General features: G+C 43.2%; 1 protein-coding gene across 5 annotated transcripts in view; it reads right to left on the reverse strand.

Annotated features, from left to right (window-relative positions):
• The window catches only part of OSBPL6 (oxysterol binding protein like 6), a 281,392-nt gene that overhangs the window by 30,773 nt on the left and 224,108 nt on the right, over positions 1-26,511 (reverse strand). For 4 of the 5 annotated variants that reach the window (XM_040357666.1, XM_040357661.1, XM_040357662.1 and 1 more), the window contains 4 exons: positions 10,983-11,120; positions 10,026-10,113; positions 6,124-6,377; positions 4,472-4,609 (listed from right to left, as the gene is read on the reverse strand). In XM_040357666.1, coding sequence (XP_040213600.1) covers positions 4,472-4,609; positions 6,124-6,377; positions 10,026-10,113; positions 10,983-11,120 — 618 coding nt within the window. The remainder of the gene's footprint in view (positions 1-4,471; positions 4,610-6,123; positions 6,378-10,025; positions 10,114-10,982; positions 11,121-26,511) is intronic. The other variant, XM_040357664.1, reaches the window with a different exon arrangement.

The following is a 26,511-nucleotide window of genomic DNA, read 5'->3' on the forward strand; positions in this document are numbered from 1 at the left end:
TTTGTTGCCCATGTTATACTCCTGCTCATGGTTTATTAACTGACAGTGCAGGTAAAATTTTAATACTAAACTTTATTTTATATGTTTGAAAATAGTAGTCACCAAGTATTGGAACAATCTTAACAGCCTTTTTTAATTCAGACATTCATTTAAATTATGGTCAAAGGAAGAGCTGCGCTGTTATAAGCTAAAATGCGACACTAGTGATAATGAAGTGCTAGGAAAATATCAATTCAAATTATGAAACACCAACTGAGTGAAAAAAAATGATATCTGTAAATAGGTCTCTGATACCTCAATAGGATAATGAGAATAGGTGAATTCCTAAATTACCGTATTTATCGGCGTATAACGCGCACCGGCGTATAACGCGCACCTAATTTTAAGAGGGAAGTTTCAGGAAAAAAAACTAAATTTTAAATAAAGAACTTTGAAGCAAAACAAAAGTAGCTCAAAACTTGTTTTTATTAATAGTTAGGCACTTATCAAAGGAATGAACATAACCTGAAACAAAAATCAACTGTTTTAACGAATAAACTTGGATAATAAGGTACAGTACAGGTTTTTGCAGAAGTTTAACATTTAGAAATCGGTTTCTGCGAATCCAAGAAACTCTTCATCTTCACTATCTTCCAGATCACACTCAACACTGCTGCTTTCACTGCTACTGTCTTCATATAGCACCTCATCTTCTTTCCCATCCAAAGCATTGCTTATGCCACATTTCTTAAAAGACTTGATTACAATGTCTTCGTTGACCGAGTCCCACGAAGTCTTAATCCACTCGCACACTGTGGTAATGCCAGGTCTTTTCAATCGCCCAGAATTTGTAAGTTCGTGTTGGCTTTCATCACACATGTATTTATTCCATTCTTCACGCATAAAGCCTTTGAAGGGCTTATTAATGGAAACATCTAATGGCTGTAATTGTGATGTTAGTCCTCCGGGAATGACTGCCATCTCAGTGTTGCACATTTTAAATTCCTTCTTTGTTTGCTCTGTGAGATGAGATCTAAATGAGTCCAGTACTAACAAGGCCGGCTTCTTTAACAAAGCACCCGGGCGCTTCTCCCACACATTTCTGATCCAAAATTTCATGCCTTCTTCGTCCATCCAACCTTTAGGGTGAACATGCACCTTTATGCCACTTGGAATTTTCTCCTTTGGAAGAGTTTTCCTTTTAAAAATGACCAATGGTGGCAGCTTGTTACCATCTGCAGTGCACGCAAGGACCACGGTATAATGATTTTTTTCATGCCCTGAAGTTTTAATCGTAACGGACTTGGCACCTTTTGCTTCCACGGTTTTATTTGAAGGAACATCAAAAGTGAGGGGTTCTTCGTCCATGTTGCCGATTTGACCAATTTCAAAATTGTGTCTTTTCCGCTGTTTGATAATAAAGTGATGGAAATTTATCATCTTCTCCTCATAATCTTCCGGCATACGCTGGGCAATCCTGGTTCTTGTTCGCATCCGAAGTTCATGCCTCTTCATAAACCTTTGACACCATGATGTTGTCCCTTTAAAATCTTGTATTTTCAACTCTTTGCTGATTTTCACTGCTTGGATGATTATCATTTTTGTTGATAAAGCAATGCCAGCTTTTCTATTATTAACAACAAATTCCTTCACCTTTTCTTCTAATGTTGGCCATTTAACAATACCGCTGCGAAAATTGCATTTTGTTTTTAATAATGTCTTTAGTTTTTCTTCCATTTTCCGCCAATCTCGTATTGTGCTTTCTGTTGGGGGCTCTCCAAAATGCCTTGCTGCAGCCCTATTTCCATGTTGTTTGGCATATTCCACAACCTTTAATTTGAAACCAGCTGTATATGCTCCACGCTTTTTTTTTTATTCCATTAGGGATACCAGTGGTATTCTTTTTACCTAAATTTAAATAAAAAGAGCAAGGTAGTATTGGGTGTGTACATTTACCAGTACTCTGTTGTAATGTGTGTAGTATGGTATGGTAATACTGGTGTTATTACCATACTTGCATTGCATTTGGACCAAACTCGCACAGGACCCCTTTTTTGGGTCCGCACCAGAATTGGATCGCATGGGTGTTCACACCCAGGCGATCTGATTCATGTCTGAACTGTCAGTTTGCATTGCGATATGCGAGCTAAAATAGGGGTGTCATTAACAATGTATTGACACTCCCCGCAGATCGCATAGGACAGTGTGAACTGCTGTGCGAGTCGGGTGCGATGCGGGAACCCGCAGTGGATTTACAGGGTTCCCGAATCACACCCAACTCACATAGCAGTTCACATTGCCATATGCGATCTGCGGGGAGTGTCAATACATTTGTTAATGACACCCCCATTTCAGCTCGCATATCGCACTGCGAACTGACAGTTCGGACCTGAATTGGATTGCATAGGTGTGATCCGATTCTGGTGCGGACCACAAAAATGGTACTGTGCGAGTTTGGTCAGAATGCGATGCATAAAATCGCATCGCACCGACATCGCATGTGATTTACACTGCAGTGCAAATTACATGCAATATCGTAGAGCGCATTCTCTTTCATTAATGACATTTCATATTTTTTTAAACATTTCAGTTCGTTTTTTTATTTTATTTATTTATTGGAAATATTTTGGAATTATTTGGGGGATTTATTCAGTGCTTGGATAATGAATGTCAGACAGGTTGTATCGTTTAAAAAAAAAAAAAAAAACATACAACCTGTCTGACATTCATTATCCAAGCCCTGAATAAATCCCCCAAATAATTCCAAAATAATTCCAATAAATAAAAAGAAAAACGAACTGAAATGTTTTTTTTTTTAAACATTCCAGTTCGTTTTTTTATTTATTTATTGGAATAATTTGGGAATTATTTTGGGGATTCATTGCTTGCAGGTTAGGACAATGGACGGATTTATGCTAAAACACCGGCTCTCTCCCCCCCACCATTAACGTTTTAATTCGGAAGTGATGTGTACCTTAAGGAGTAGATGAATGGAGCAGTTTTTTCTCAATGGCTCTGAATCTCGCGGTAATCAGCGTAACCACGGCGGGAAAGTTACGCTGACTACGCTGACTACCGCGAGACTTGGAGCAGGAGGCGTTCTCTGTCCACTGCAGCGTCCGCCCGCACAGAACCATGCTCCAGGCTCCAGGCTCCGGGCTCCGACGCTGATCACGGCACTAAAGATGTGCGGGACTGGGCATCAAGTCCCGCACATAACCCAGGCTCCGACGGTGGCTCCGATTGCTGATTACAGCACTGCAGTGGGGGGGATGGCTGCCGAACATCGAGCGCCCGAGACCCGCGCATCACACAGGCTGGCCGCACATTACACAGGCTCCGGTGTCTCCGAAAAGTATGTACATTGTTGTACAGTATGTACACTGTATTTTTGTGACTGTATATCGGCGTATACCGCGCACATCGGCGTATAACGCGCACATGCTTTTTTCACATTTTTTTCAAGGTGAAAAAGTGCGCGGTATACGCCGATAAATACGGTAGGTAGAAACCTGAGAATTATCAAGTGAATAAATAGCAGTCCGTGTGAACAAACAAAAAAAAACCCTTAGGAATTCCATTAACAAAGCGTCAAAGGTAAAAAATGTGAATATAATAAAAATGAATGCAGTGTGTCCATATAAACGTAAATATCCCCAGTGTTCAACAAATCCAATTGTTCCAGTCCAGGAAAAAGTGCTGACAGGATAGCGTCTCCACCAAACAATAACACTGCCGCTTACCAGATGGACGTGATCTCTAATTATAGGAGATCAATATGCGCATATGGTTGATATCCCAGCCTGGGGTCTCTATTGGTAGCAAAAATCATTTAAATTAATCAGGAGATATAAATAAGAAAGGTGTATAGAACATACTTTTCAGCAGCATACTTGATCAAATGCAACAGTGCACCAGAAAATGAGTTTGGCTCCATGTACACTGGGCTTAAAAAAACGTCTGTTCTCTTGGGAGTAAAAAATGCTCATATAGCGCATTTTTTGTACAAAGTTTAGACGCGTTTAAGAGAGTTTCGTTTTTTTCTGCCAGTGAACTCCAATGAGAAAAGCAAACCAGAAGTTTTTTTTTACTTCCTCTACACGTTGAGCTCAAAATATGCCTATTAACGTCCTAGTGTGAATGGACACATAGGATAATATTAAGCTGCTTCTACAGGCAGAACACAAAACCTCTGCAGAAGCAATGTTTTTTTAAGCCAGTGTGTATGGAGCCTTAATGGAGGATGCTGTTGGGCTGAATAACCCAATAGGGCTTCCATTGGGGATTCCAGGAGTGAGATCTCCTGCCAAAGTTCATACCCTTACATCACACCACCATGACGTCTCAGAGATATACGAGAAGCTAGCACACAATTCAAGTCACAGGCATGTAGCTAAAACTAAAATGTCATTTTGGATGAATAAATCCGATGTGATACAAATGTGAAAAACTCCAACTTGTGTTACAGTTTCATGTCACTAATCAACTTCACCTGTTCAGAAAAAAATCGAAATCCTTTGTCTTCTCTTATACATTCATAAGTTTCCCCGAGCACAGGGTTGAAAGGCTTGCTCCCAGCTCGGTAATACGTGGCAGCATATCCTGAGACTGCAAATGCAGCAATAAGGGCCTGAAAAACAGAATGTGGAATGATAAGCCCCCCAGACATTGGAGTGTGTCTATATAGAATTGTGTGATGTATCAGGCTTAAAGGAGTGCAAAGAGCATCATTGTCTGATTGGTTGCCAAAAGGCATTGGCTGTAATCTGCAGGTCATTATTGTCCATGTCAACCAATCAAATCTCATCTCTCAGGCCCCGTACACACGACCGAGTTTCTCGGCAGAATTCAGCCAGAAACTCGGTCGGAGCTGGATTCTGGCGAGAAACTCGGTCGTGTGTACACTTTTCAGCGAGGAAGCCGACGAGGAACTCGTCGGGCCGAAAAGAGAACATGTTCTCTATTTTCTCGTTAGTCAATGGGAAAAGTCGGCCCGCCGAGTTCCTTGGCAGCTTCCACACTGAACTCGACGAGGAACTCGATGTGTTTGGAACGTCGAGTTCCTCGGTCGTGTGTACAAGGCCTCACAGGAACCTACGAAGACAGTGATATGGAGGAGGACAGCCACTGCCGACTCCTTGTTAAAAGTTGCATGCATGAAGGTTGTCACTCTTACTTCAGTAGTGAGTCACTAACCTGGGATAAACTGACATTTTATAAAAGTCTAAACTGCCCCCTACATGCTTGTTCCAGTCAATTAGCAATAGCAGTAAACAACACAGAACATGCACATTTAAAAACCAAAGTGGCAATGGAAGCTTTCATATTTCTGTCTTCACAGGTTTCTTCTAAGAGCAGTGACATCCAAGTGGCTTATATGTTAAATGCGGTTTGTACAATGTTTTTTTATAAATAATAAATCTGTAAATTTAATTTTCCCCTACATCGACGTATCATGTTGTGAAAAACAGCAATGGTGCTAGAATTTGCAGGGAAGTTTGCTGTATATGTGCACATCCTCACATTTAACATATCACAGAAAAAGCATTAAGCACATACAGACATACTGAAAGGAAATCAAAAGTATTTTTGAACAAATATAAAAAATGCATATGCATATTTGATATTGTCGCTGCAGCCACCCATCTTCCCACCCCTTTTGCTAGAAGACACACCAGCATCCTAAATAGTGCATTAAAACCATTTCTTGGAATAAAAGTAGTGCTGGGCTTTCCAATTAGAAAGCCCATTGCATTTTTTACCAGAATGTCATTTATGCAATAATAATTTTCATACATAAAAATTTAAAGATTTATTTTAATGTATTTATTCTACCTGCCAGTATCTTGATCTTACTAGACTAGCCTCATGATTAACATATGGGCAACACAATGTTGAAACACAAATTCAAACCTTACTGGCCAACAGGGATAAAAGGGAGAGTACTAGCTCTCGTAGTGCTAGAAATATCTAAATTTGCACATGAAGGCTCCCAAGGCACACAAGAGGACTTCCCAAAGGGTTTGTGCCTGCATATTTCGTTTTCTGACTGGTTTACCAAGATACTAGTACTGTAAGGTTTGCTTTAAATAAAACCCACGCTGTCAAAGGTGTGTGCAATACCCCACAAAACATTTACTGTACCATACGTTCATGAGGATCATCTGTCTCAGCAGCCTTATCCAACAGCTCGCTATACTCCAATTCTTCACAAAGGTGCTGTAAGGTATTTAGAGGCTCATTAAGTTCTACTGGCATGGAGACTTTGGACAGGTCTTTGCCAATATTATTCCTTAGAATATTCCAAAGATTGATATTGCTGGTGTCAGGTGAAGGTGCAGGAAGGCTAATCCGGCGTCCAGTTCTAAAAGCACCACCTAACAGTTCTCCATTGAGAACTGGGCAACAGAAAATAACTGTTAGAGCATGATGGGTAAAAAGATATGTAGATTGTGTACATACAGAACATATCTTAAGATATCACAGTTCATATTTTCCAGTTCAGTTTCCAATGTGGGTAATAATTAGTGTGCTTAGAGTGCATGCAAGCCTTTTTTTGTTTGGATACAGTATGACTGGCTAAGGCCCCTCTTAGAGAGATGTTGCCGCGATACAATACAACAAGAAGTAAATGGGAACCCCCCCTCCCTTCTTAGGGAGTTGGAACAGGTATTTTCCATAGGAAAATTTCCCCTCCTCCCCTGTTTGGGTGTCAACTGTAACATTTGGGATTTCCCCACAATCGGCTACTGGGACAAATAAAGACAGTCAAATCTTCCCAGCAGAGACACATTTCCGCATTCCGAATCAAGTGCGGAATTGCAGCAATTCGGACCATAATTCGCAATAGCTGCTAGTCGCGGGATGTCCGTGTGATCCTCGTGCATTGCCCATCAATTTCAATAGCACCCCAAATGCAGAGCCATTTTCCCACGATTACTCAGGTGACAATCACAGTAAAAAGTACTTTAGGGCGACGGGCTTCCCGCGATTTTACCACGGTTGTCAACCAAATATGCCAAGATGTGAACTGAGCCTCATAGAGCTCTCGATGCATTATTATAAAGAAGGTTTTAACTAGGGTTGTCCCGATACCACTTTTTTAGGACTGAGTACAAGTACCGATACTTTTTTTCAAGTAGTCGCCGATACCGAATACCGATACTTTTTTTAAATGTGTCCCCAAATGCAGCCATGTCCCCCCACAGATGCAGCCATGTATCCCCCCCATCCAGCCATGTCTCCCCCCCCATGCAGCCATGTCTCCCCCCCCATGCAGCCATGTCTCCCCCCCCATGCAGCCATGTATCCCCCCATGCAGCCATTGTCTCCCCCCATGCAGCCATTGTCTCCCCCCATGCAGCCATTGTCTCCCCCCATGCAGCCATTGTCTCCCCCCATGCAGCCATGTATCCAGCCATGTATCCCCCCATCCAGCCATTTTTTTCTCTCTTTTTTTTCTGTTAAATATCTTTTTGAAACTATTTTTTGATTTTCAAATTATTGTATTATTTCCATTTTTGTATTTAACATGTGTGGATGTCCTTTTGTATCATAATCATGTAACGGAATCTGCTTTTTCAGGAACTGTAACGAAACTGGGCGCATTATTTTGATCCTATTATAATAATCCACTCTTTAAACAAATAGTTTAATTTACAGTATATATATATTTCTTCCAGCATGTCATGCATCTTGTTGCTTTGACAGCACTTGCCTCTAGGGGTGCTGGGCTCCTCTACCTGGACCTGCATTCTCTCAGTTGAACTGTACGGACATGTAGGGACCTATGGGGTTAATTGGTTCAACCAATCCCCTTTTTTATTTTCTCCTATGGGTCCGTTTTTTATGATCTTATATGTCAGCCGTCCCTCCTCAGGCTTCTTTATCTTTATAGCGCGTCAGTTCCTCCTTCAAACGCGCCTTTCACTACATTTGTTTTCCCATGTCAAATCAGTATTGGAAGCTTTCCAGCTTCCAAGATGGTGCGGGTCTGTTCAGCGCCGCCTCTTCAGGCCTTTTTCTTATTGGCCGCTCAGGGGGCGCTTTCCGATTCGCCGTTCTGGTCAGCTGATGTTACAGCTGAGAGGGCGTTTTTGATGTCAGGATCACGTGTCCGCATCGCGGCGGACGGATTCGTCAGACGCCGCCGCGATGGCTGATTAAAGTACGGCGCTTTTGAGCTGCCAACTGTCAGACGTGTCCCTCCTGCTACCCAGGCTGAACCTCTCTCCTTCCAACTCCCCATCCAGGTAATTATGCCAACCAGCCGATTCTGAACAACTTTGAATCGCTGTAATGATTGGCGCCGCGCTGCGTATAGACACTCCCCCTCGCTCGGGATTGGACAGTTCACCCGAGCGAGGGGGAGTGTCTATGCGCGGTGCGAATCATTACAGCTATTCAAAGCTGTAATGTTCCCGGCGTATTACACAGTCGGCGGTAGCGGGGATGCGGCGAACGGCGGCGGTATTCTATTTTGGTATCGGGGGTATTTGCGGGAGTACGAGTACTCCCGCAAATACTCGGAATCGGTCCCGATACCGATACTAGTATCGGTATCGGGACAACCCTAGTTTTAACATTACATACACTAACTGATATGATTTTATACACCCAGTTTCATAGCTAGAAAGTAATCTATGGTACTTTTGTAGAACACATAAGATTATAATAAAGCAATACCATCACCAATCACATCAGCCCTGGTGCATATACATACAATGAATGCTGGTGGCCACAAAATGTTATATCAAAATAATTTTCACATGTATTTTATGTGTATTTACATTTATTTTATTTACATTCATTTATTTGATTCTAACCAAGATCAACCAACGAACCGCTCAATACAGATCCCATGATGGGACCTGTATTAAACATCAATGGTTATAAATGGAAAAGAATAGTGGGAGTTTTAAAAGAAGGAAACAAGGAAGAGTAGAGTAAGGTGGCAATGCTGTGGAATTTCAAGAAACCGATTGCTTGTCTATGTGGACCACTTAGACCCCGTTCACACGGTCGGACCAAACCGATGAGACTGGCCCGTCGGACCGTTTTCATCGGTTCACCTCTGAAGTGGCCGTACGGCCTGATATGTGTACACACCATCAGTCCAAAATCCGATCGGGTCAGAATGCGGTGAGGTCAAACACACGACGTGCTGAATAAAACAAAGTTCAATGCTTCCAAGCATGCGTCGACTTGATTCTGAGCATGCGCGGGTTTTGAACCGATGCTTTTCTGTACTAAGCATGTTTAGACATTTTGGACCGAAGGAAACCAGACCAATAGCCTATACACATGGTCGGTTTGGTCCGATGAAAATGAACTTCGGTTCATTCTCATCGGACCAAACCGACCGTGTGTACGGGGCCTTACACCCTTCGTCATAGTCCATGTGCTAAGCCAAGCTTGGAGGAAATTATTGGAAGCCCACCTTTCCTGTTGGCCTGTGGTGTGTTTGGCTAACAGAGCAGGAAAGTCACAAATTAGAAATAGAGCCCCAATTTGTTGTGCATGCAATTCTCTACAACCTGCCATCAGATTTATCATTAACACCACATTTGCTGGTATCCAACAGGGTGAAAAGTGGGTCCCATAGGAGTCAGCTTTCATACATAGTCTGTATTGGGCAGCACAGGATATACCAAAGAGCAGACGACTTTAAAACCTCCGGCACACCCGCGCAACAATCACACAAAAGTATAGCAAGCACCTCCTTTTTTTAGATTGTGCTTCCCCAAAGCGCATGGTACATTGTTGTTATGCACCTTGGAGCAAAATTTCTCACATTCTGTTGGGGCGCCATGAAAAATAAATACCTGCAAAAAAAAGATGCACATTTTTGTGTGCCATGGGAATGTTGTGATCTTGCGTACAAGTATGAACAGGGCCCAACTCTTTTCCTACATCTTGATGCAAGCCCCAAAAATTGTGTACTCGTAAAAGAAATCTTATATATTTATATTCCAACTTGTTCTTATAACTCACTATCAAATAATGTATCTCTAAATAATGTCATAAAAAAAAATCTGATACAGTACTCTGACGGGAAACATTATCCGCAAAGCTGGTGTTGTCTTCAGAGATGTTATCACTGACATCGCTGATGTAGGACTCGTCATCCGATACCTGCATGGAAGGCAGAAATATCGAAGTTAATGATCTTTAAGCAAAGAAACACTTTTTTTTTTTATCTCTAATGGTGCAGCCGTTTAGATATCTAAATATAGGCTATATACACATTTTTATCAGTTTATGAAGCTGGACAGACCACTTGTATACAAAAGTAGCTAATGTCAATGAAGGCTGTGTCCGTCTATGAACGGAAGAGAAACAACCTTTAGAATCTCTTTAAAATAGGTGGCAAGGATGAGCTCCGGCATGTTTGCACACTCCACGTGTACCATAAGTACCATAAATTACTTTCTAGCTATGAAACTGGGTGTATAAAATCATATCAGTTAGTGTATGTAATGGTAAAACCTTCTTTATAATAATGCATCGAGAGCTCTATGAAGCTCAGTTCAGTTCACACGTGCAGAGCCTGGCAGGAAGTTGGCACTGTGCTGCGCTAATCACAGTCAGGGAGACATTTCCCGATCTCTGCAGCCGCGCATCGGAACAATGTCTCACATCCTGTGATTAGCGCAGCGCAGTGCCGACTTCCTGGAGGGCTCTGCAGGTGGAGTGTGCGAACACGCTGGAGCTCATCCTTAGTAGTAAGGAAAAGAGCTGACAAGTAAACTTGTTTTTTATTGAGTTCTGCTAGGCTTTTGAGGGTCTTCTGCAGTTTTAAAATGTATCCATGCAGTCTCAATTGCTTCTACAGTCGGTATTCAAGTAAAAAAGGTAAAATACGTTTTGGGCAATTATGGGTTCACTGTTCTCTGGTATATAAAATTAAGCTTCTGGAGGTCTCTTCTGTAGACCATTTTCTCTACATCACAGATAAAAAATAGATTGTTAAACAAGTCTGGTAGATAGAACATATGACTTACCTCATTCTCAGATGAACTAGCAGACAGGAGCACTTCCTGTGCATCAAAGAATTCAGACACCGATTCGGACATGGACATCCTGCCCTCATTAGACACCTGTTGGGACAGAGGCAGATTGACATGCATTGGCTCTCCAGGCTGCAATGGAAACAAAAAATATGACCTGTCAGGGCTATAAAGTATCTAGAAGCAGATCTGTATTATAGGCCCAGCTACGTGGGTATTTCTCAGTTACAAACACAACCACTTACCTGAAAATGTGGGCAACGTAAAATATAGTGAATGTACAGTACCGTACAGTACCAATACAATGCTATGGTTCTCTAGCTCATCTGTTAGTGGACACAATCAAATCTAAGAAAATACCACATTCATGAGAATCACTTTAAACCTGGATTAGGTCATTTATTAAATCAGACAAATTACAGTATAAAACACAGTGTAATGTTTCAGGTACAGTCTATCCTTCCATCTGGAGAAGATGAATTGCACGGAAAAGGTCAATCTGAGCTCTATACTGTAATTGTCTTAAACTTGAATGCAGAGAACCCTAGCAGTATAGGGTTTTCATAGACTTGTGTACAGTTGTGAACTTTTGTACACGTGGTGAGTATGCTGTGCTAAAAGGTTTTATACATGCTTCATGCCCGTGTGCATTTTGCATATCAAGTTTGTATCAGTACAACCAAGAAATCAGCAATGCAGTAGGGTCCTTTTGCTTCTACTAAGAACAGATTACAGAAAGTTTCTTTTTTTTCCCTTAGTTTTCATATTTATGTTCAGCTTTTGTTAGCTGGTCAGTTTAGATGCATTCTTGTTGAAGGGAGTATTTAGCTTGAAACGAAGACCAATCTTAAAAGCCAGACAGAGGAACTCACAAATAATGACCTCATCATTTTACTCTGCAACAAAACTATATTATATATGCAATTGAAATCACTCACACAATTATGTAAGTACATGAAAGGGACATATCTTAATTGCTACTGTACTTGGATGTGGATACATATCACACAACAATCCACCACTCATCCGTATTGGTATCCACACACTGCAGGAACCGGGTTCAGATTTAGTGTACTCATCACCGATACTGCAGGCATTTGCAAATACTTGTGTGCTAAATCCAAGATTTATTGTGGATGTCACATCAACAAGGATCACATAAGTTGTGGATACTCTGCACTGTACTCCGCACAACTGACAAATTCAGCCTGATGCAGACATAGCTCATAGAGCCTCTATAGTGGTCACCTATACCTGCCCTAAGAGAGCACTGCATAGCAGCTGTCATAGGAAATGCAGCAGTTCAGAATTACTTTTAATTTAGGAAACATTTGTCTATTGTGACATTAAGGCCCTTTTCACACTACCCTGACTTCAAAGTCGTGCGATTTTGCCGCAATTTCAGGGAAACTTGAGGTCTATGAACCTGAACTTGTATTAAAAAGTCGGACCAAAGTAGTGCAGGGACTACTTTGAAGTCGGCACGACTTGACGTCCTACTAATATGAATGGTTGTCATTGGAAATCATGGGGAACGACTTGTCATGCTACTTTGCAGTCCCAAATTGTGGGACAAGTCGTACAAGTGTGAAAGCGGTCATCTGTATATCAGATCTTAGGAAAGTTGTTTTCTGCACTTCTTGCTCAGAAGAAAACATTTAATGTGGTGTCTCAGTTTAGAGAGTTTCCCTCTTTTTCCTTTAACATGTTCTAGTGCAAATGCTCACCAAAGACAGAAAGTAGGAGTGAGTCTCTCACACGAAGACATAGACAGCATTTAAAACCTGAAAGAGGTGCCAATCCTTTCCCACCACATCCAAGAATGGAAGAAGTGTTTTGGCTGGGGTTCCCCTTTAAGGATATAACAGCTTTTAACATTTTTCCAATGGGAATTTTATTCCTGTACCATGTGCTATATAAGAGGATGGGTTAATCCGAGACTTGTCCGCTAACATTACTTTGCAGTTACAGTAGAGCTGCCCACACATTGATTTATTCAATCTCCTTGAGTCAGCAGGAACAACGTACATAGTGTAAGGGCCCACCTACCAAATCTATTCAGTTTATATCCAAAAAAAGTAAATCTTCCAACTACAGATGTAAAGCCAACGGTTTTGAGAATGACACAAATATACATTTTCACAAAGTCTGCTGCCTATTAGGGTTGTCCCGATACCAAGCATTTGCCCGATACTTGTACTGTTGGCGGTGATCCGTGCGTGGGGAAGTTACAAGCGCCGATCACCGCTGATTTTAAAGCAGCTGAAAGCCGCCGTGTATGCCGCCATGTATCCCGTGTATGCCGCCGTGTGTATCCCGTGTATGCCGCCGTGTGTATCCCGTGTATGCCGCCGTGTGTATCCCGTGTATGCCGCCGTGTGTATCCCGTGTATGCCGCCGTGTGTATCCCGTGTATGCCGCCGTGTGTATCCCGTGTATGCCACCGTGTGTATCCCGTGTATGCCGCCGTGTTTCTCTCCCCTTCGGTGCTCCTCCTCCACTCCCTGGAAATGTCAGGATGGAGAGCGGGGTAGGAGATGGTAAATCCGGCTCCTTACTGCTCCAAATGGACAGTGATCACTGGTTTTTCACCAAATGCATCCTATACATCCTATACATTAAGGTGAAAAAACATCATCAAGCCCCCCAGCCCCCCCTTTTACTAACCTGAGCCCTCGAAAGTCCCGCGTCGTGAACGCGCTGGCTTCTCGGCTCTTCATTGGATAGATTGATAGCAGTGCAGCCATTGGCTCGTGCTGCTGTCAATCAACTCCAATGAGGTGAGGGCCAGGGGGCGGGGCCAAATACTGTAGTTGGCGACTAGGGGCCCGAATACAGGACTCGGGAGCGCGCCTGCAAGGTAACCCTCTTGAAAGAGCGCTTCTCAAAGGGGATTATCAGAAGTGGAGAGGAGCCGAGACAGCCGCCGAGGGACCCCAGAAGATGAGGATCGGGGCCACTCTGTGCAAAACAAGCTTCACAGTGGAGGCAAGTATGACATGTTTGTTATTAAAAAAACAAACCTTTACTATCACTTTAGGTCCATTGAGAATTCAAGTGGTCAAACCTAAAGAGGAGGGGTGAACAAAAAAACCCCACAAATGCTGACAATCTCCAACAATTGATTATGCAAGAATGGGCTGCCATCAGTCAGGATGCGGCCCAGAAGTTGATTGATGGCATGCAAGGGGGAGATGCAAAAGTTTTGAAAAAGAAGCGTCAACACTGCAAATATTGACTCTTCGCATTAACTTAATGTAATTGTAAAAAAAAAAACTTTGACACTTATGTAATTCTTGTAAATTTACTTCAGTATACCATAGTAACATCTGACAAAACAATCTAAAAACACTGAAGCAGAAGACTTTGTGATAATATTTGTATCATTCTTAAAACTTCTGGCCACGGCTTTAGTTGTTGGTTAATCTAAAAAAAAAAAAAGAAGATTGTACAGAAAGGGTGTGTGGTTAATGCCCATTTCTGAACGGTTATTGCATCTAGACAATTTACAAATGTATTCCAGTAAATTCAAACTTAAGTATTATTAAACAGGTCACATCCTAAAAGCAGTGAAATATATGATAAGGACTGGAAGCATAGCTTCAGTAGTCCACTAGAGGGCACTGTAGTAATGCCTATATTCCATCCCTGATAATTGCTATTCCACTCTAAAAATATAAACTGGTACATTTACAATACAACCAATAACTAAACTAAACTAAACATTAAATTAAATATAAAATGAATCTTTGTATATCATTATACAAAAGTGGTGGATTCAATATCAGTAAGATCGAGGTTAAACAGACTGTCACAGCAACAAACAGTCTGGGCAGGATTCGCATTTTAACAATGTGTTCTGTATCTTAAAAAGGAAAACTCAGGTTCAGGAACTAGAGAGCTGCATTCATTACCAAATGTCAACATATTGTTAAATTTCCAAAGTTCATATAAAAAGTCTCAGGCTTAAGGAGGAACTGGAGGCACAATAAACCAATGGTGTTTTACAGGTCAAGTTCTACAAGTCATTTATAACATTTATTGCAGGAAAGGAATACAACATTGTTTTTAAAGGGGAAATCATGTGCTTACAATTTGTTTCGGACACATTTTAAAGAAGTAAAGAACAATGTGCATAGTGCAGTAGCAAATAGTTGCCAATTACTGTTCACTGTTCCCACTGCAGCACATTGATGAAAGAGGACATCTGATTGGTTGCTAGAGATTATTGCTTGCGTCATATTTTTTTTTACCCCCTATGAAATTAGCCTATTTATATTCACAGTGTTCGGAGAGGGAAGTCCAGAGCCTTCTATTGCTGACCTCCTAAAAATGCTAGTTGCTTGGCTGACTCTGGTCTCAATACTTTGAGTTACTGACTCACAACACGTATGCTGCTGCTTCCTTTAAAGCTGAACTCTGGGTAAGCAGGGAAATACACAATTAAAATACATATAGGTATAAATTGACTTGTACAAGGATATGTAAATCTGCCCATCCAGTCCTGAGATTTACATAGCCCTGCCAGACAGCACAACCAGAGTGCTAAGCCAGCTTGGTCATCTCCCTGCCCCCACCCAGCCTGTGATGGGACAGTGAATGGGGAAAATCTTGACAAGTCATCCCCTCTGTTCTCATCTTGCCAACAAGCTCCTTGTCAGCACATGTGCATGCAGCACACCTGATTGGCCCCTGTACTGCCCCTCCCTCAAATGCACCTCAATACATTCCATGATGTTTAAGGAATATGGCATATATTTAGATCTTTAGTTCAGCTTTATTATGGGAATGATCGATATGTTTTCATCATGACTGAATATTGTAGTTAGTTGCCGCATCCCTGTATATAGAAAGAAAGGAATACAGCCTGAAATTGGACTTTAAATGGCAATAATACTACAAAAGGGTTGAATAAAATCCAAGTATTTATTGAAAATTGTATTAAAAAAATAAATCAATCACACATTTTATTGTTAAAACACATGACAAAAAAACAATAACAGAATATCTTGCAACCATGAATAAATGTTGTACATATAGGGCCAGATTCACAGAGAGCGGCGTATCTTTGTGCGGGCGTAGCGCATCTCATATGCGCTACGCCGACGTAACAGAGAGGCAAGTACAGTAGTCTCAAAGCATTTGCTCCGTAAGTTACGTCGGCGTATCATAAATGGACCGGCGTAAGCCCGCCTAAAGGTAGTGGACGTGTTGTATTAAAATGAATCTTGACCCCATGTAAATGAAGCGCCGAACAAATGGCGCATGCTCAGAATCACGTCAAATTTACACCCTAAGATACGACGGCTCAATGGCAACGACGTGAACGTAACCTACGCCCAGCCCCATTCACGTACGACTTACGTAAACGACGTAAAATCCGACGGCTGTTCCATCGTCCATACATTTGCATTTGCTGCGCCACCTATAGAGGTGTTTTATCTTTACGCCGGACGTACGCCTTACGTAAACGGGGTAGCTTACTGCGACGGGCGCAAGTACATTTGTGATTTGGCGTATCTAGCTCATTTACATATTTGACGCGTAAATCAACGGAAGCGCCCCTTGCGACCAGCGTAAATATGCACCCAAGATACGACGGCGTAGGAGACTTACGTCGGTCGTATCTTGCCACAATTCAGGCGTATCGGATTTAGAGAATCAGCGCATAGATACGACGGCGCACATTTGGACTTACGACGGCGTATCAACAGATACGTCGGCGTAAGACTCTGTGAATCTGGCCCATATGGTCTATAGTGGTTACTCTCCAATGTCCGAAAACAATCTTTGGTACCGGACGCGTTTCAGGTTCAAGCCCTTCGTCATGGGGATTTATATAGGAAAATCTAGATTCAGCATAAGACCAAATGTGCAGTATTCCAATGTACATTTATTCAAGCAGAGACTAAATCGTCACTGCCAGTGGATGGTGTGGTTGGAGGCTTAGGTGTGGTCCCCAAATTTCAGCCAAGGATACCCCACAGAGATCCCAATGTCAGATCGATTGCGCAAATTGCGTATTGAAACAGGTACCAGGAACTAGATTAGTCAGAAAATGGCCAAGTAAGGCCTTCCATAGTCCTTCAATAGAGAACTTTCTGGATATATATCCCTCAATCCTTATCCTGTTCTGTGATGATCCATGGGAGTGCGCCATCCACCCTGGCAGTGTCTGTCTGTGTTTTTGTTTTTTGTCATGTGTTTAACAATTATCACATGTGTGATTTTATAAAAAATCTATTACTTAGATTTTATTCAACCCTTTGTAGTATTGTTGCCATTTAAAGTCCCAGTTCAGGGGGTATTCCTTTCTTTCTATTATGGTAATGAAGGATTATTACCAACTAAATGGTTGATTTAGGACCCGTTCACACTACCCGCGGCAAAAAACGCTCCAATTTAGTATGTGGGCTCAGTTTTGCCAAGTGTTCCGTTTCAATACATTGCAATCTGCAGTCTTTACTCCCCCCCCCCCCAACCTTGAGTACACTCCACCTTAGCATGGTGCAATGCATTGACCTGTGTCACCATCTGATGTGCTACATTTTTCTGCACAGCATATTACCACAGTGTTGTAGCGTGCACCTAAAACATAGTAAACAATAGTTTCCTATGTGCCCTAGTCGTGACTTATGTAGAAAAAACAAACAAAAAACAGGTCACCATATGTAGTGCAAACAAGCCTTTTTTCCCTACTAGGCAACGTTACATAAAAGGTAAAGCATTGTGACCTGGACATTTTATAGATAGGCAACGCCTATCCGCATATTGATTAGTGGATCCAAATTAATAATAACTACTGCAGTAGGGAACAGACAAAATAGACTGTACACTCTGCATCTTTCCAAATATATGTTCTGCCTTATTATGATGCAATTGAAGGTTTTTATACACATGATTACGTAGGTAACACATTAATATTTCAATTGTACGTTTATGGTAACAAGGGGCGTAACATAGGCAGGCTAATTCTAATCAGGACTCAAAAGAATGCAAACATGTTATGAAAACATTATTAGTGCTGTGTGCACAGTGAGGGCAGTGTGCAATACATACAAAATAGAATACAATTATATACAGAACTTACAAATTTCCTTTACAATTGTATGCTCGGGGAATAAAGATAAAAAACATGGCTATTAGGCTGGGCAATAATTCAATACCATTTGCCAAAATGATCAATGAACCTGCCTCTTTATATTAAACATTTAAATATCAACGGTGAGGGACACAGTTCCAAAATTCCATAGCAAAGCGCTTTCAACTTTTATCACGATTTGATGGATTGTGCTCAGATGGAGGGAAGGCTTGGCTGGAAATGAGATGCAGAAGACTTGCACACACCACTGATTTCCGCTGTACTCACAAGCTTTCTAATGAATCTTCCTAACAAACTCAACTCTGCATCCTACAGCAGGCCCGGACTGGGACAAAAAATAGGCCCGGGCATTTTAGACTGAGCAGCCAATTATTCCAGGGACCCGGGGGGGGGGGGGGGGGGCGGCGCAGCGCGGTAGACATTCGTGGGCGGCTGGTGTCGGCCCTGCTCTCCACACTGTAATGTACAGGAAACACTGTAATATAACGGGAACTGCATTGTAAAGGGGCACTGCAATGATTACAGTGCCCCTTTACAGTGCAGTCCCCTTTATATTACACTGTCCCAGTCCTATTGTGGCCATACAATGCTAGTACTGTCTGTCTAGTATTGTGCCCACACTGCCCAGTGACACTGACCTGCTTTCTTTTTGGTGGTGCGGTACAGCGTGGCTCTCTCTCTCTGGTGGTGCAGGAACAGTGTGGCTCTCTCTCTGGTGGTGTGGTACTGCACAGTATGGTTCTCTGGTGGTGTGGGTACAGCGTGGCTCTCTGGTGGTGCGGTACAGCGTGGCTCTCTCTGGTGGTGCGGTACAGCGTGGCTCTCTCTGGTGGTGCGGTACAGCGTAGCTCTCTCTGGTGGTGCGGTACAGCGTGGCTCTCCTTGGTGGTGCGGTACAGCGTGGCTCTCCCTGGTGGTGCGGTACAGCGTGGCTCTCCCTGGTGGTGCGGTACAGCGTGGCTCTCCCTGGTGGTGCGGTACAGCGTTGCTCTCTTTGGTGGTGCGGTACAGCGTGCCTCTCTTTGTTGGTGCAGTACAGCGTGGCTCTCCCTGGTGGTGTGGGTACAGCGTGGCTCTCCCTGGTGGTGCGGTACAGCGTGGCTCTCCCTGGTGGTGCGGTACAGCGTGGCTCTCCCTGGTGGTGCGGTACAGCGTGCCTCTCCCTGGTGGTGCGGTACAGCGTGCCTCTCTTTGTTGGTGCGGTACAGCGTGGCTCTCCCTGGTGGTGTGGGTACAGCGTGGCTCTCCCTGGTGGTGCGGTACAGCGTGGCTCTCCCTGGTGGTGCGGTACAGCGTGCCTCTCTTTGTTGGTGCGGTACAGCGTGGCTCTCCCTGGTGGTGTGGGTACAGCGTGGCTCTCCCTGGTGGTGCGGTACAGCGTGGCTCTCCCTGGTGGTGCGGTACAGCGTGGCTCTCCCTGGTGGTGCGGTACAGCGTGGCTCTCCCTGGTGGTGCGGTACAGCGTGGCTCTCCCTGGTGGTGCGGTACAGCGTTGCTCTCTTTGGTGGTGCGGTACAGCGTGCCTCTCTTTGTTGGTGCGGTACAGCGTGGCTCTCCCTGGTGGTGTGGGTACAGCGTGGCTCTCCCTGGTGGTGCGGTACAGCGTGGCTCTCCCTGGTGGTGCGGTACAGCGTGGCTCTCCCTGGTGGTGCGGTACAGCGTTGCTCTCTTTGTTGGTGCTGGGGCTATTAGTTCCCCCATAGTTGCCAACATTTGTCCAGGGACACTTTGCAGCACAGCTATTAATTAATTACCACACTGACTTCCCCGAAGCTCCACCCACTACGCATAATCTTCGCCAGGCGAAGATTATGCGGAGTGGGTGGAGCTTCGGAGAAGTCAGTGTGGTAATTAATTAATAGCTGTGCTGCAAAGTGTCCCTGGAAATTTTTAAAAAATGTTGGCAACTATGTCCCCAGCACAGTCCTCTCTTTCAATTTACATGTCTCCTATAATAGCAGCCATAAGCACTCCTTTAGCGTGTTTTTGGGTTCTCCCCCCCCCAGCAGAGTGCATGCTGGGGAGTGTAGTTAGCTGCCTTCTGAAAACAATTGGGCCAACTATCTCTGGGACTACATTTCCCATAATGCCTTTCTGTTTCTTCCGATTGGCTGCTGCTGTTGTGAGGACATCTCCTCACATGTATTGTGCTGCCGAGTCCCGACAAGAGAAGGGGAGGGGGTGAGCGGGGGAAACGTCCTGCCAGCAGCCTGCAGCTCTCCCCCTTGCCCCACCGTGCAGACCTGACCGTGACACCTTGGCTGTAGGAGGAGGAGGAGCAGTCCCTGGGAGCAGAGGAGCGGAACTGTTCGTATCGGCTCTGAGGCTGGGCTGTGTGTGAGTGAGACACACAGCTCAGCCGATGCAGCCGAAAGTTCCGCTGAAGGCACAGGCACGGCCGCATAGCGGTATCGGCGAGCGGCGGCCGCGGCCTGTGTTAACCATGTTCAGGCCGCGGTCGGCGCTTACCTACCGCTGTGCAGCCTGAACAGCAACAGGCTACGGCACGGGTGGCCCTGGCCAGGTCGGCCTACCGGGCATATGCCCGGTCTGCCCTATGGCCAGTCCGGGCCTGTCCTACAGTACATATCATTTTAAGTGCATTGGTTTGGAAATGCTTTGCTAGATTTTTTAAGTAGAACAAGATAAACTGGACACAAGCTTGTTAGTTGTCACTTCTTACCAAGAGAACGTTCTCACAAAGGATTTTTTTTTTTTTTATATATATACACGTGAAAGCAATCAGTTTAGGGTAAATCTTATTAGTGTGTGTTAGGGGTATAGAAAAAAACTTTTAATATGTCACATATCCAAAATGGGAGTGGCCATATTGTAAAGTCTACCAGGCAACGTCTCTCTGATTGAAAACAAATACACCATCAATTCTTAACTAGGGTTCAAATGGAACTCAAGAGTTCCTCCAGTGGTTTCTAGTGGTTCCTTGAGCTGTGGCCAACTAACCTCCAATCTAATAAAGCCTGCATAGTGATCAGGCCAACATCACTTGGCAGAGCCAGGGACATTATGATAATGATCTTTTTAACTACCTGTATCTGTGGCATTCTTACCCCCACTGTAAGAGGGGCATTCTTACCACTGACCATCAATGTAGGGGGTATGTTCCCAATGACCCAATTTAATGAAATTTATTAGTGGTTCTGTGAAACCTGAAAATTACTACAAGAGTTTCTCTAGGGTAAAGGTAGAGGAAAAGTCTGTAATAGACTATCTGAGGTCTCTTATGATGTGAAACAGCCACAGTACTTCTGGTAAGTAGAGACCATGTGGTCATTGCCAAGGCCTTAGGTTGATCTGAGCTGTTGTGTTCTGACAGGGGAGCGCTCCCCCACCAGAACACTCCAATCAGCAATCTCTGCCATAGGCCAAGTGCCCTGATCAGGATTTGGTCGGCTGCTGGTTTCCCAGCATGCATGCCCAACAGCTTCTGTCGGACAGACCGTCATACACATGGGCCGAATGTCTGACATCTTTTTTAACTGGCCGTTGTCCCCTAACATTACGCCCGTGTGTATGGGGCTTTACGCTGGCCATAGGATAAGAAAATTGACCAGTTCAGCAAGGACTGGCAGAATTTCAATACATCTGTGACAAAGTCCATCTAATGATCGGCTTGTCTTGAATGTTGAAACATTTTCCTACAATCTGTACTGTATCGCTGATCAGTGTATTCTGATAGAGGAAGAGTCCCCAGTGTCAGAATACAATAGCACAGCAGGGAGGATTCCTCTATTCACCTCAAATATGTGGATGGGAAAATGTGTTTTTTTTTATTTTTTGATCAGCACACTGACTTTTTTTTTTTAAAAACATTTATGGGCAGCTTTAATGAAAGGTCTACTTTAGACATTTGACATTTTAGACATTTGAAGCCCATGCAAAATGTTAAAGCGGTAGAACACCCCGCTCGGTCATTTTTACCTACAAATCCTTATTGCACTATCTGGGAGATATTCACCCGGCCTTGTAACCAGTTGCGTCTCCGATGCATGCTCTATAAAATGTTCGTCATACCTTGCCGGACCTTCAGAGCTTAGTGCCAGAACCGAGGGCTCCTGCGTAGTTCAGGAAATTCCATTTATTCCAAAATCAAATGTTAAAAGCAAGTAAAATATTCAAGTACTTTCGAATAACATTTGTCAGGCATTATCAAAATGTACTTAGAAGATTTAGATACTAATAAAAACTGACCATTGTAAGAACCCGTCAGTGTTAAATGATTTGGGAGTTTTGGCAAGGATTTGGAGTATTTGCAGGCGATCCTGGAGTTGAGCTTTAAAGGACAGACAACCATAGTCATTTAACTAGATTTGTTTCCAGGCAAAGAATTGTGTCCTTGCTAAAAATATGATATGACATCAGAGACTCTCAGTGTGTAGCCTTAGATTTCTGATTCAGTAGTTATATATTCATAAAACATTTCTTATACTGAGTGCTAGAATTCTGCAATTTGATTTTGCCGTGGTATAGACACATGCTTCTATACAATAAGCTGCTTGGATTCTTTCATTTAATTAAAGATAATGCCTTTTGGGCTGAAAGCCCAGTTATAATTGCCCCACGAAGAGTCGCAAAATAGTTATATTACAAAATCGGTTATTCTTAATTGTTCTGTTGGTAACATTGTAGGCTTTAATTAAAGTGCTACTATAACAATAAAAAAATGTATTCTGATAACCGCATGTGGTTAATAATTGTAATGATATTATTCTGTATCAAAATTCTTTGATTTCACATGCATGTATGTATAGCCAGTAATACATTTAAATGCAGACCAAGCTGTTCAGACGAAGCAGACATTAAACAAGGATTAGGACACCTATAAACCCCCATCAAGGGTGCGCCAGTAGTTTTTGTGAAATAATTTAAAGGACCATAATAACAAACATATTATGAGTACAGTTTGTGGTTACTTTAACCGCTTCAGCCCGGAAGAATTTGCCCCCTTCCTGACCAGAGCACTTTTTAAAATTTTACCCAAACCTTCTTTTGGTGGTATTTAATCACCTCTGCGGTTTTTATTTTCTGTGCTATAAACAGAAAAAGAGCGAAATAAAAAATAAAAAAATAATTCTCAGTTTAGGCCAATGGTAAAAAAACAAAGAAAACGCAATAAGCGTATATTCATTGGTTTTCACAAAAGTTATAGAGCTAGATTCACGTAGCTTGGTGTATATTTTGGCCGGCGTAGCGCATCTCGTATGCGCTACGCCGACGTAAAATAGGGCGCCCAGACCATTATTCACAAAGATCTGGCGCAGTACGTTGCGCCGGCGTAGTGTAACTAGGCATGCGTAAGCCCGCCTAATTTAAATGTGGAAGGTAGTGGGCGTGTTGTATACAAATTAGCCGTGACCCCATGTAAATGTTTTCTTGAACGAACGGCGCATTCTCAGAGTCACTTTGCATATACTCCCTAAGATACGTCGGCTCAATGCTTTCGAAGTGAACGTAACCTATGCACAGCCCCATTCACGTACCACTTACCACTTACGTAAACAACGTAAAATTCGACGGCTGTTCCGACATCCATACTTTAACATTGGCTGCGCCTCATAGCAGGGGTAACGTTACGCCGGACGTAAGCCTTACGTAAACGGCGTAGCGGGTGCAAGCACGTTCGTGAATCGGCGTATCTAGGTCATTTACATATTCTACGGAAGCGCCCCTAGCGGCCAGCGTAAATATGCACCCTAGATACGACGGCGTACTAACACTTGCTTTGGTCGGAGGAAGCTGAAATTCAGGCGTATCTAGCTCCGTGAATAGCACGCATAGATACGACGGCGCATCTTCTGACTTACGCGGCGTATCAATAGATACGCCAATGTAAAAGCTACGTGAATCTAGCTCATAGTGTCTACAAACTATGGGAATTTTGTTTGGCATTTTTATGGTATTTTTTTTTCACTAGTAATGCTGGTGATCTGCGATTTTTAGTGGTACTGTGACAATGCGGACGGACAGATCGGAGACTTTTGGCACGTTTTTGGGACCACTGGCATTTATACAGCGATCAGTGCAATAAAAATGTACTGATTACTGTGTAAAGGTCACTGGCAGGGAAGGGGTTAACACTAGGGGGCGATCAAGGGGTTAAATGTGCGTTCCCTCAGCATGTTTTAACTGTGTGGGGATGTGACCGATTAGGAGAGAAGCCATATCATTTTCCTACTTAGTAGGTGTTGGGGTGAAACCGTTCTTGGTTATATATTAAAAAACGATATGGCTCCTCTCCTCCGACAGCACAGGGATTTGTGTGTTTGCACACACACACACACACACACACAAATCCCCATGACAGCACTCGTGCACGCGATTGCGCGTGGCCGGCGGCCATTATACCCGCTGGCCACGTGCACCAGATCCCCCGTCGTGTAGTGCATGCGCCCTCTGGTGGGACGTACCCGTACAGGATTTCGCCCAGCAGAGCTATTGTGCTGCAGCATATCTGCGTGACAGAGTTGGCAAGTGGTTAAGTAATGAAAGCACTCATGATACCAGTTCCATTATGGAGCACTAGCCCTGAAGGAGCCGCTTGGTAATTTGGGTTCTCTGTTCTGCACCTCGTTTCCAAGAACAACCTCAGCCCTTCTGGCACGCCTAGTTGAGTAAAAGTTACTACAAGCACTTATAGGAACACAAGTGTGCATGCCTTTAACTTTACTGTGAATTATCAGGAAATAGACACAAGACACACTACATTATTTTTCTTCGCTGTGCCCATGTGAATGGGCAAAGCACATATTTGCAGTTTTTATAAAAGAGAAACTGTAATAGCCATTGGTCTATTTTACCTTTAACATTTATAAACTAATGATTTATATTTTTTTCTATTTAAATGTATACGAGGCCCAAATCAGAAAATAGCTTTGTCACCCAATGGCTGTACACTAGGGATAAGCTCTGGCGTGTTCGCATAGTACACATGCAGAGCCCACCAGGAAGTGTGCACGGCGCTGCGCTAATCACAGTCAGGGAGACATTGTCCCGATGCTCGGCTGCAGGGATCGTGAAATGTCTCCCTGGCTGTGATTAGCGCAGTGCACACTTCCTGGCGGGCTCTGCACGTGTACTATGCGAGCACGCCAGAGCTCATCCTTACTGTACACTATGGTATAAGTGTGTAAAACATAGGGATGGCAGAACAAGATTTTGTTTAAACATTGCCATTTCAAACAACCGGTCCAGTGCGCTTTTGCTAGTGAAGGTAAATATATTATAAAGCAACCATGCGCATTAGGTAAACATGTATTTGTATGATGTTTATCTCTAGCGAATATCTACAATTCTATCCACTAGAGTTTAGAAAGATAATGTTTAATACTTGTTCGAAGACAATCCCAACAAATTTCAGAGATAATGATGCAGACTAATTACTGCAGAGCTTTTCCCTACTCCCAGCTTTTTTCTAGTAAGCCAATTAGTATCACAGAACAATCACACCAACAATGATACTGCAATTATTTTTATCAATATTGCTTAGGGACATCTGCTTTTTAAAATTCTGCAGTCTTAAGATGACCAACTCCTTGTAGTTACACTGCTTTGAAGTACTGCAACTACTTTATTTAAATATGTACACTGCTATGGAGAAAAAACTATATTAAAAAGGAACTGAAACTTGTACCGCATTGTATGGGAAAAATAGTACAGTTCCCAAATTACCACTGCAAATGAAGCTGTAAGGAAATTCAAGGTGAATTCTATACTAGAGATGGATTTTTTTTCATTGAAAGACTTGAGGCCATCTACCTTTATCCGTCTTCCTTGACATCAGTGCACAGTCCATTTTTTTGCTGTGGGCTACAGTCAAATGTGTAGCCTGTCAGTCTGTGGTCTTCGGCGGCAGGGCGGGGAACAAGGGGTGGCTGATCTGTGCGCAATGGTTAACTGTAGGGAGGGGAGTGCCTTCCTTCTGTTACAAGGCTGACAGAAGTAGTGACAGTGATAGTACTACTCCTGTCAGTCAGGTGCTGGGAGCAGTGAAGACAGGGGGAGAGCGCCAGGAAGCAGTGTGGGCTGTGTTCTCTCTCTCCCCCCCATTCACCACACTACTGCTCATGGTGTGAATCTACCCTCACAAATTGTTGTAAATAGCAAACTTTTGAAATTTAAAGAGACAAGCATGTGCCCAGTATTAAAACTAAGCACTTTCAGGTCAACACAAATCCTGACTGACAGTTAAGGAGCTGCACAGTGATTTTGACAAGTAACTGCTTGGCGTAGGATCCCCTAAGCTTGCACATCATGAACGGGGTGGGGGCACATTGTGGCATCTTTGCCCTGGGAGCTTAATGACCTTGTCCCAGCACTGTTGTTGTGGCGTTTATGTGCGCCACCTTTCCTGCCCTAACCTGGCCACATTTGTCTACAATAGTTCACTCTCAGCCTCACTGGATG

This window comes from Rana temporaria, chromosome 6 (assembly GCF_905171775.1).
Source record: "Rana temporaria chromosome 6, aRanTem1.1, whole genome shotgun sequence".
Lineage (NCBI taxonomy): Eukaryota > Metazoa > Chordata > Amphibia > Anura > Ranidae > Rana > Rana temporaria.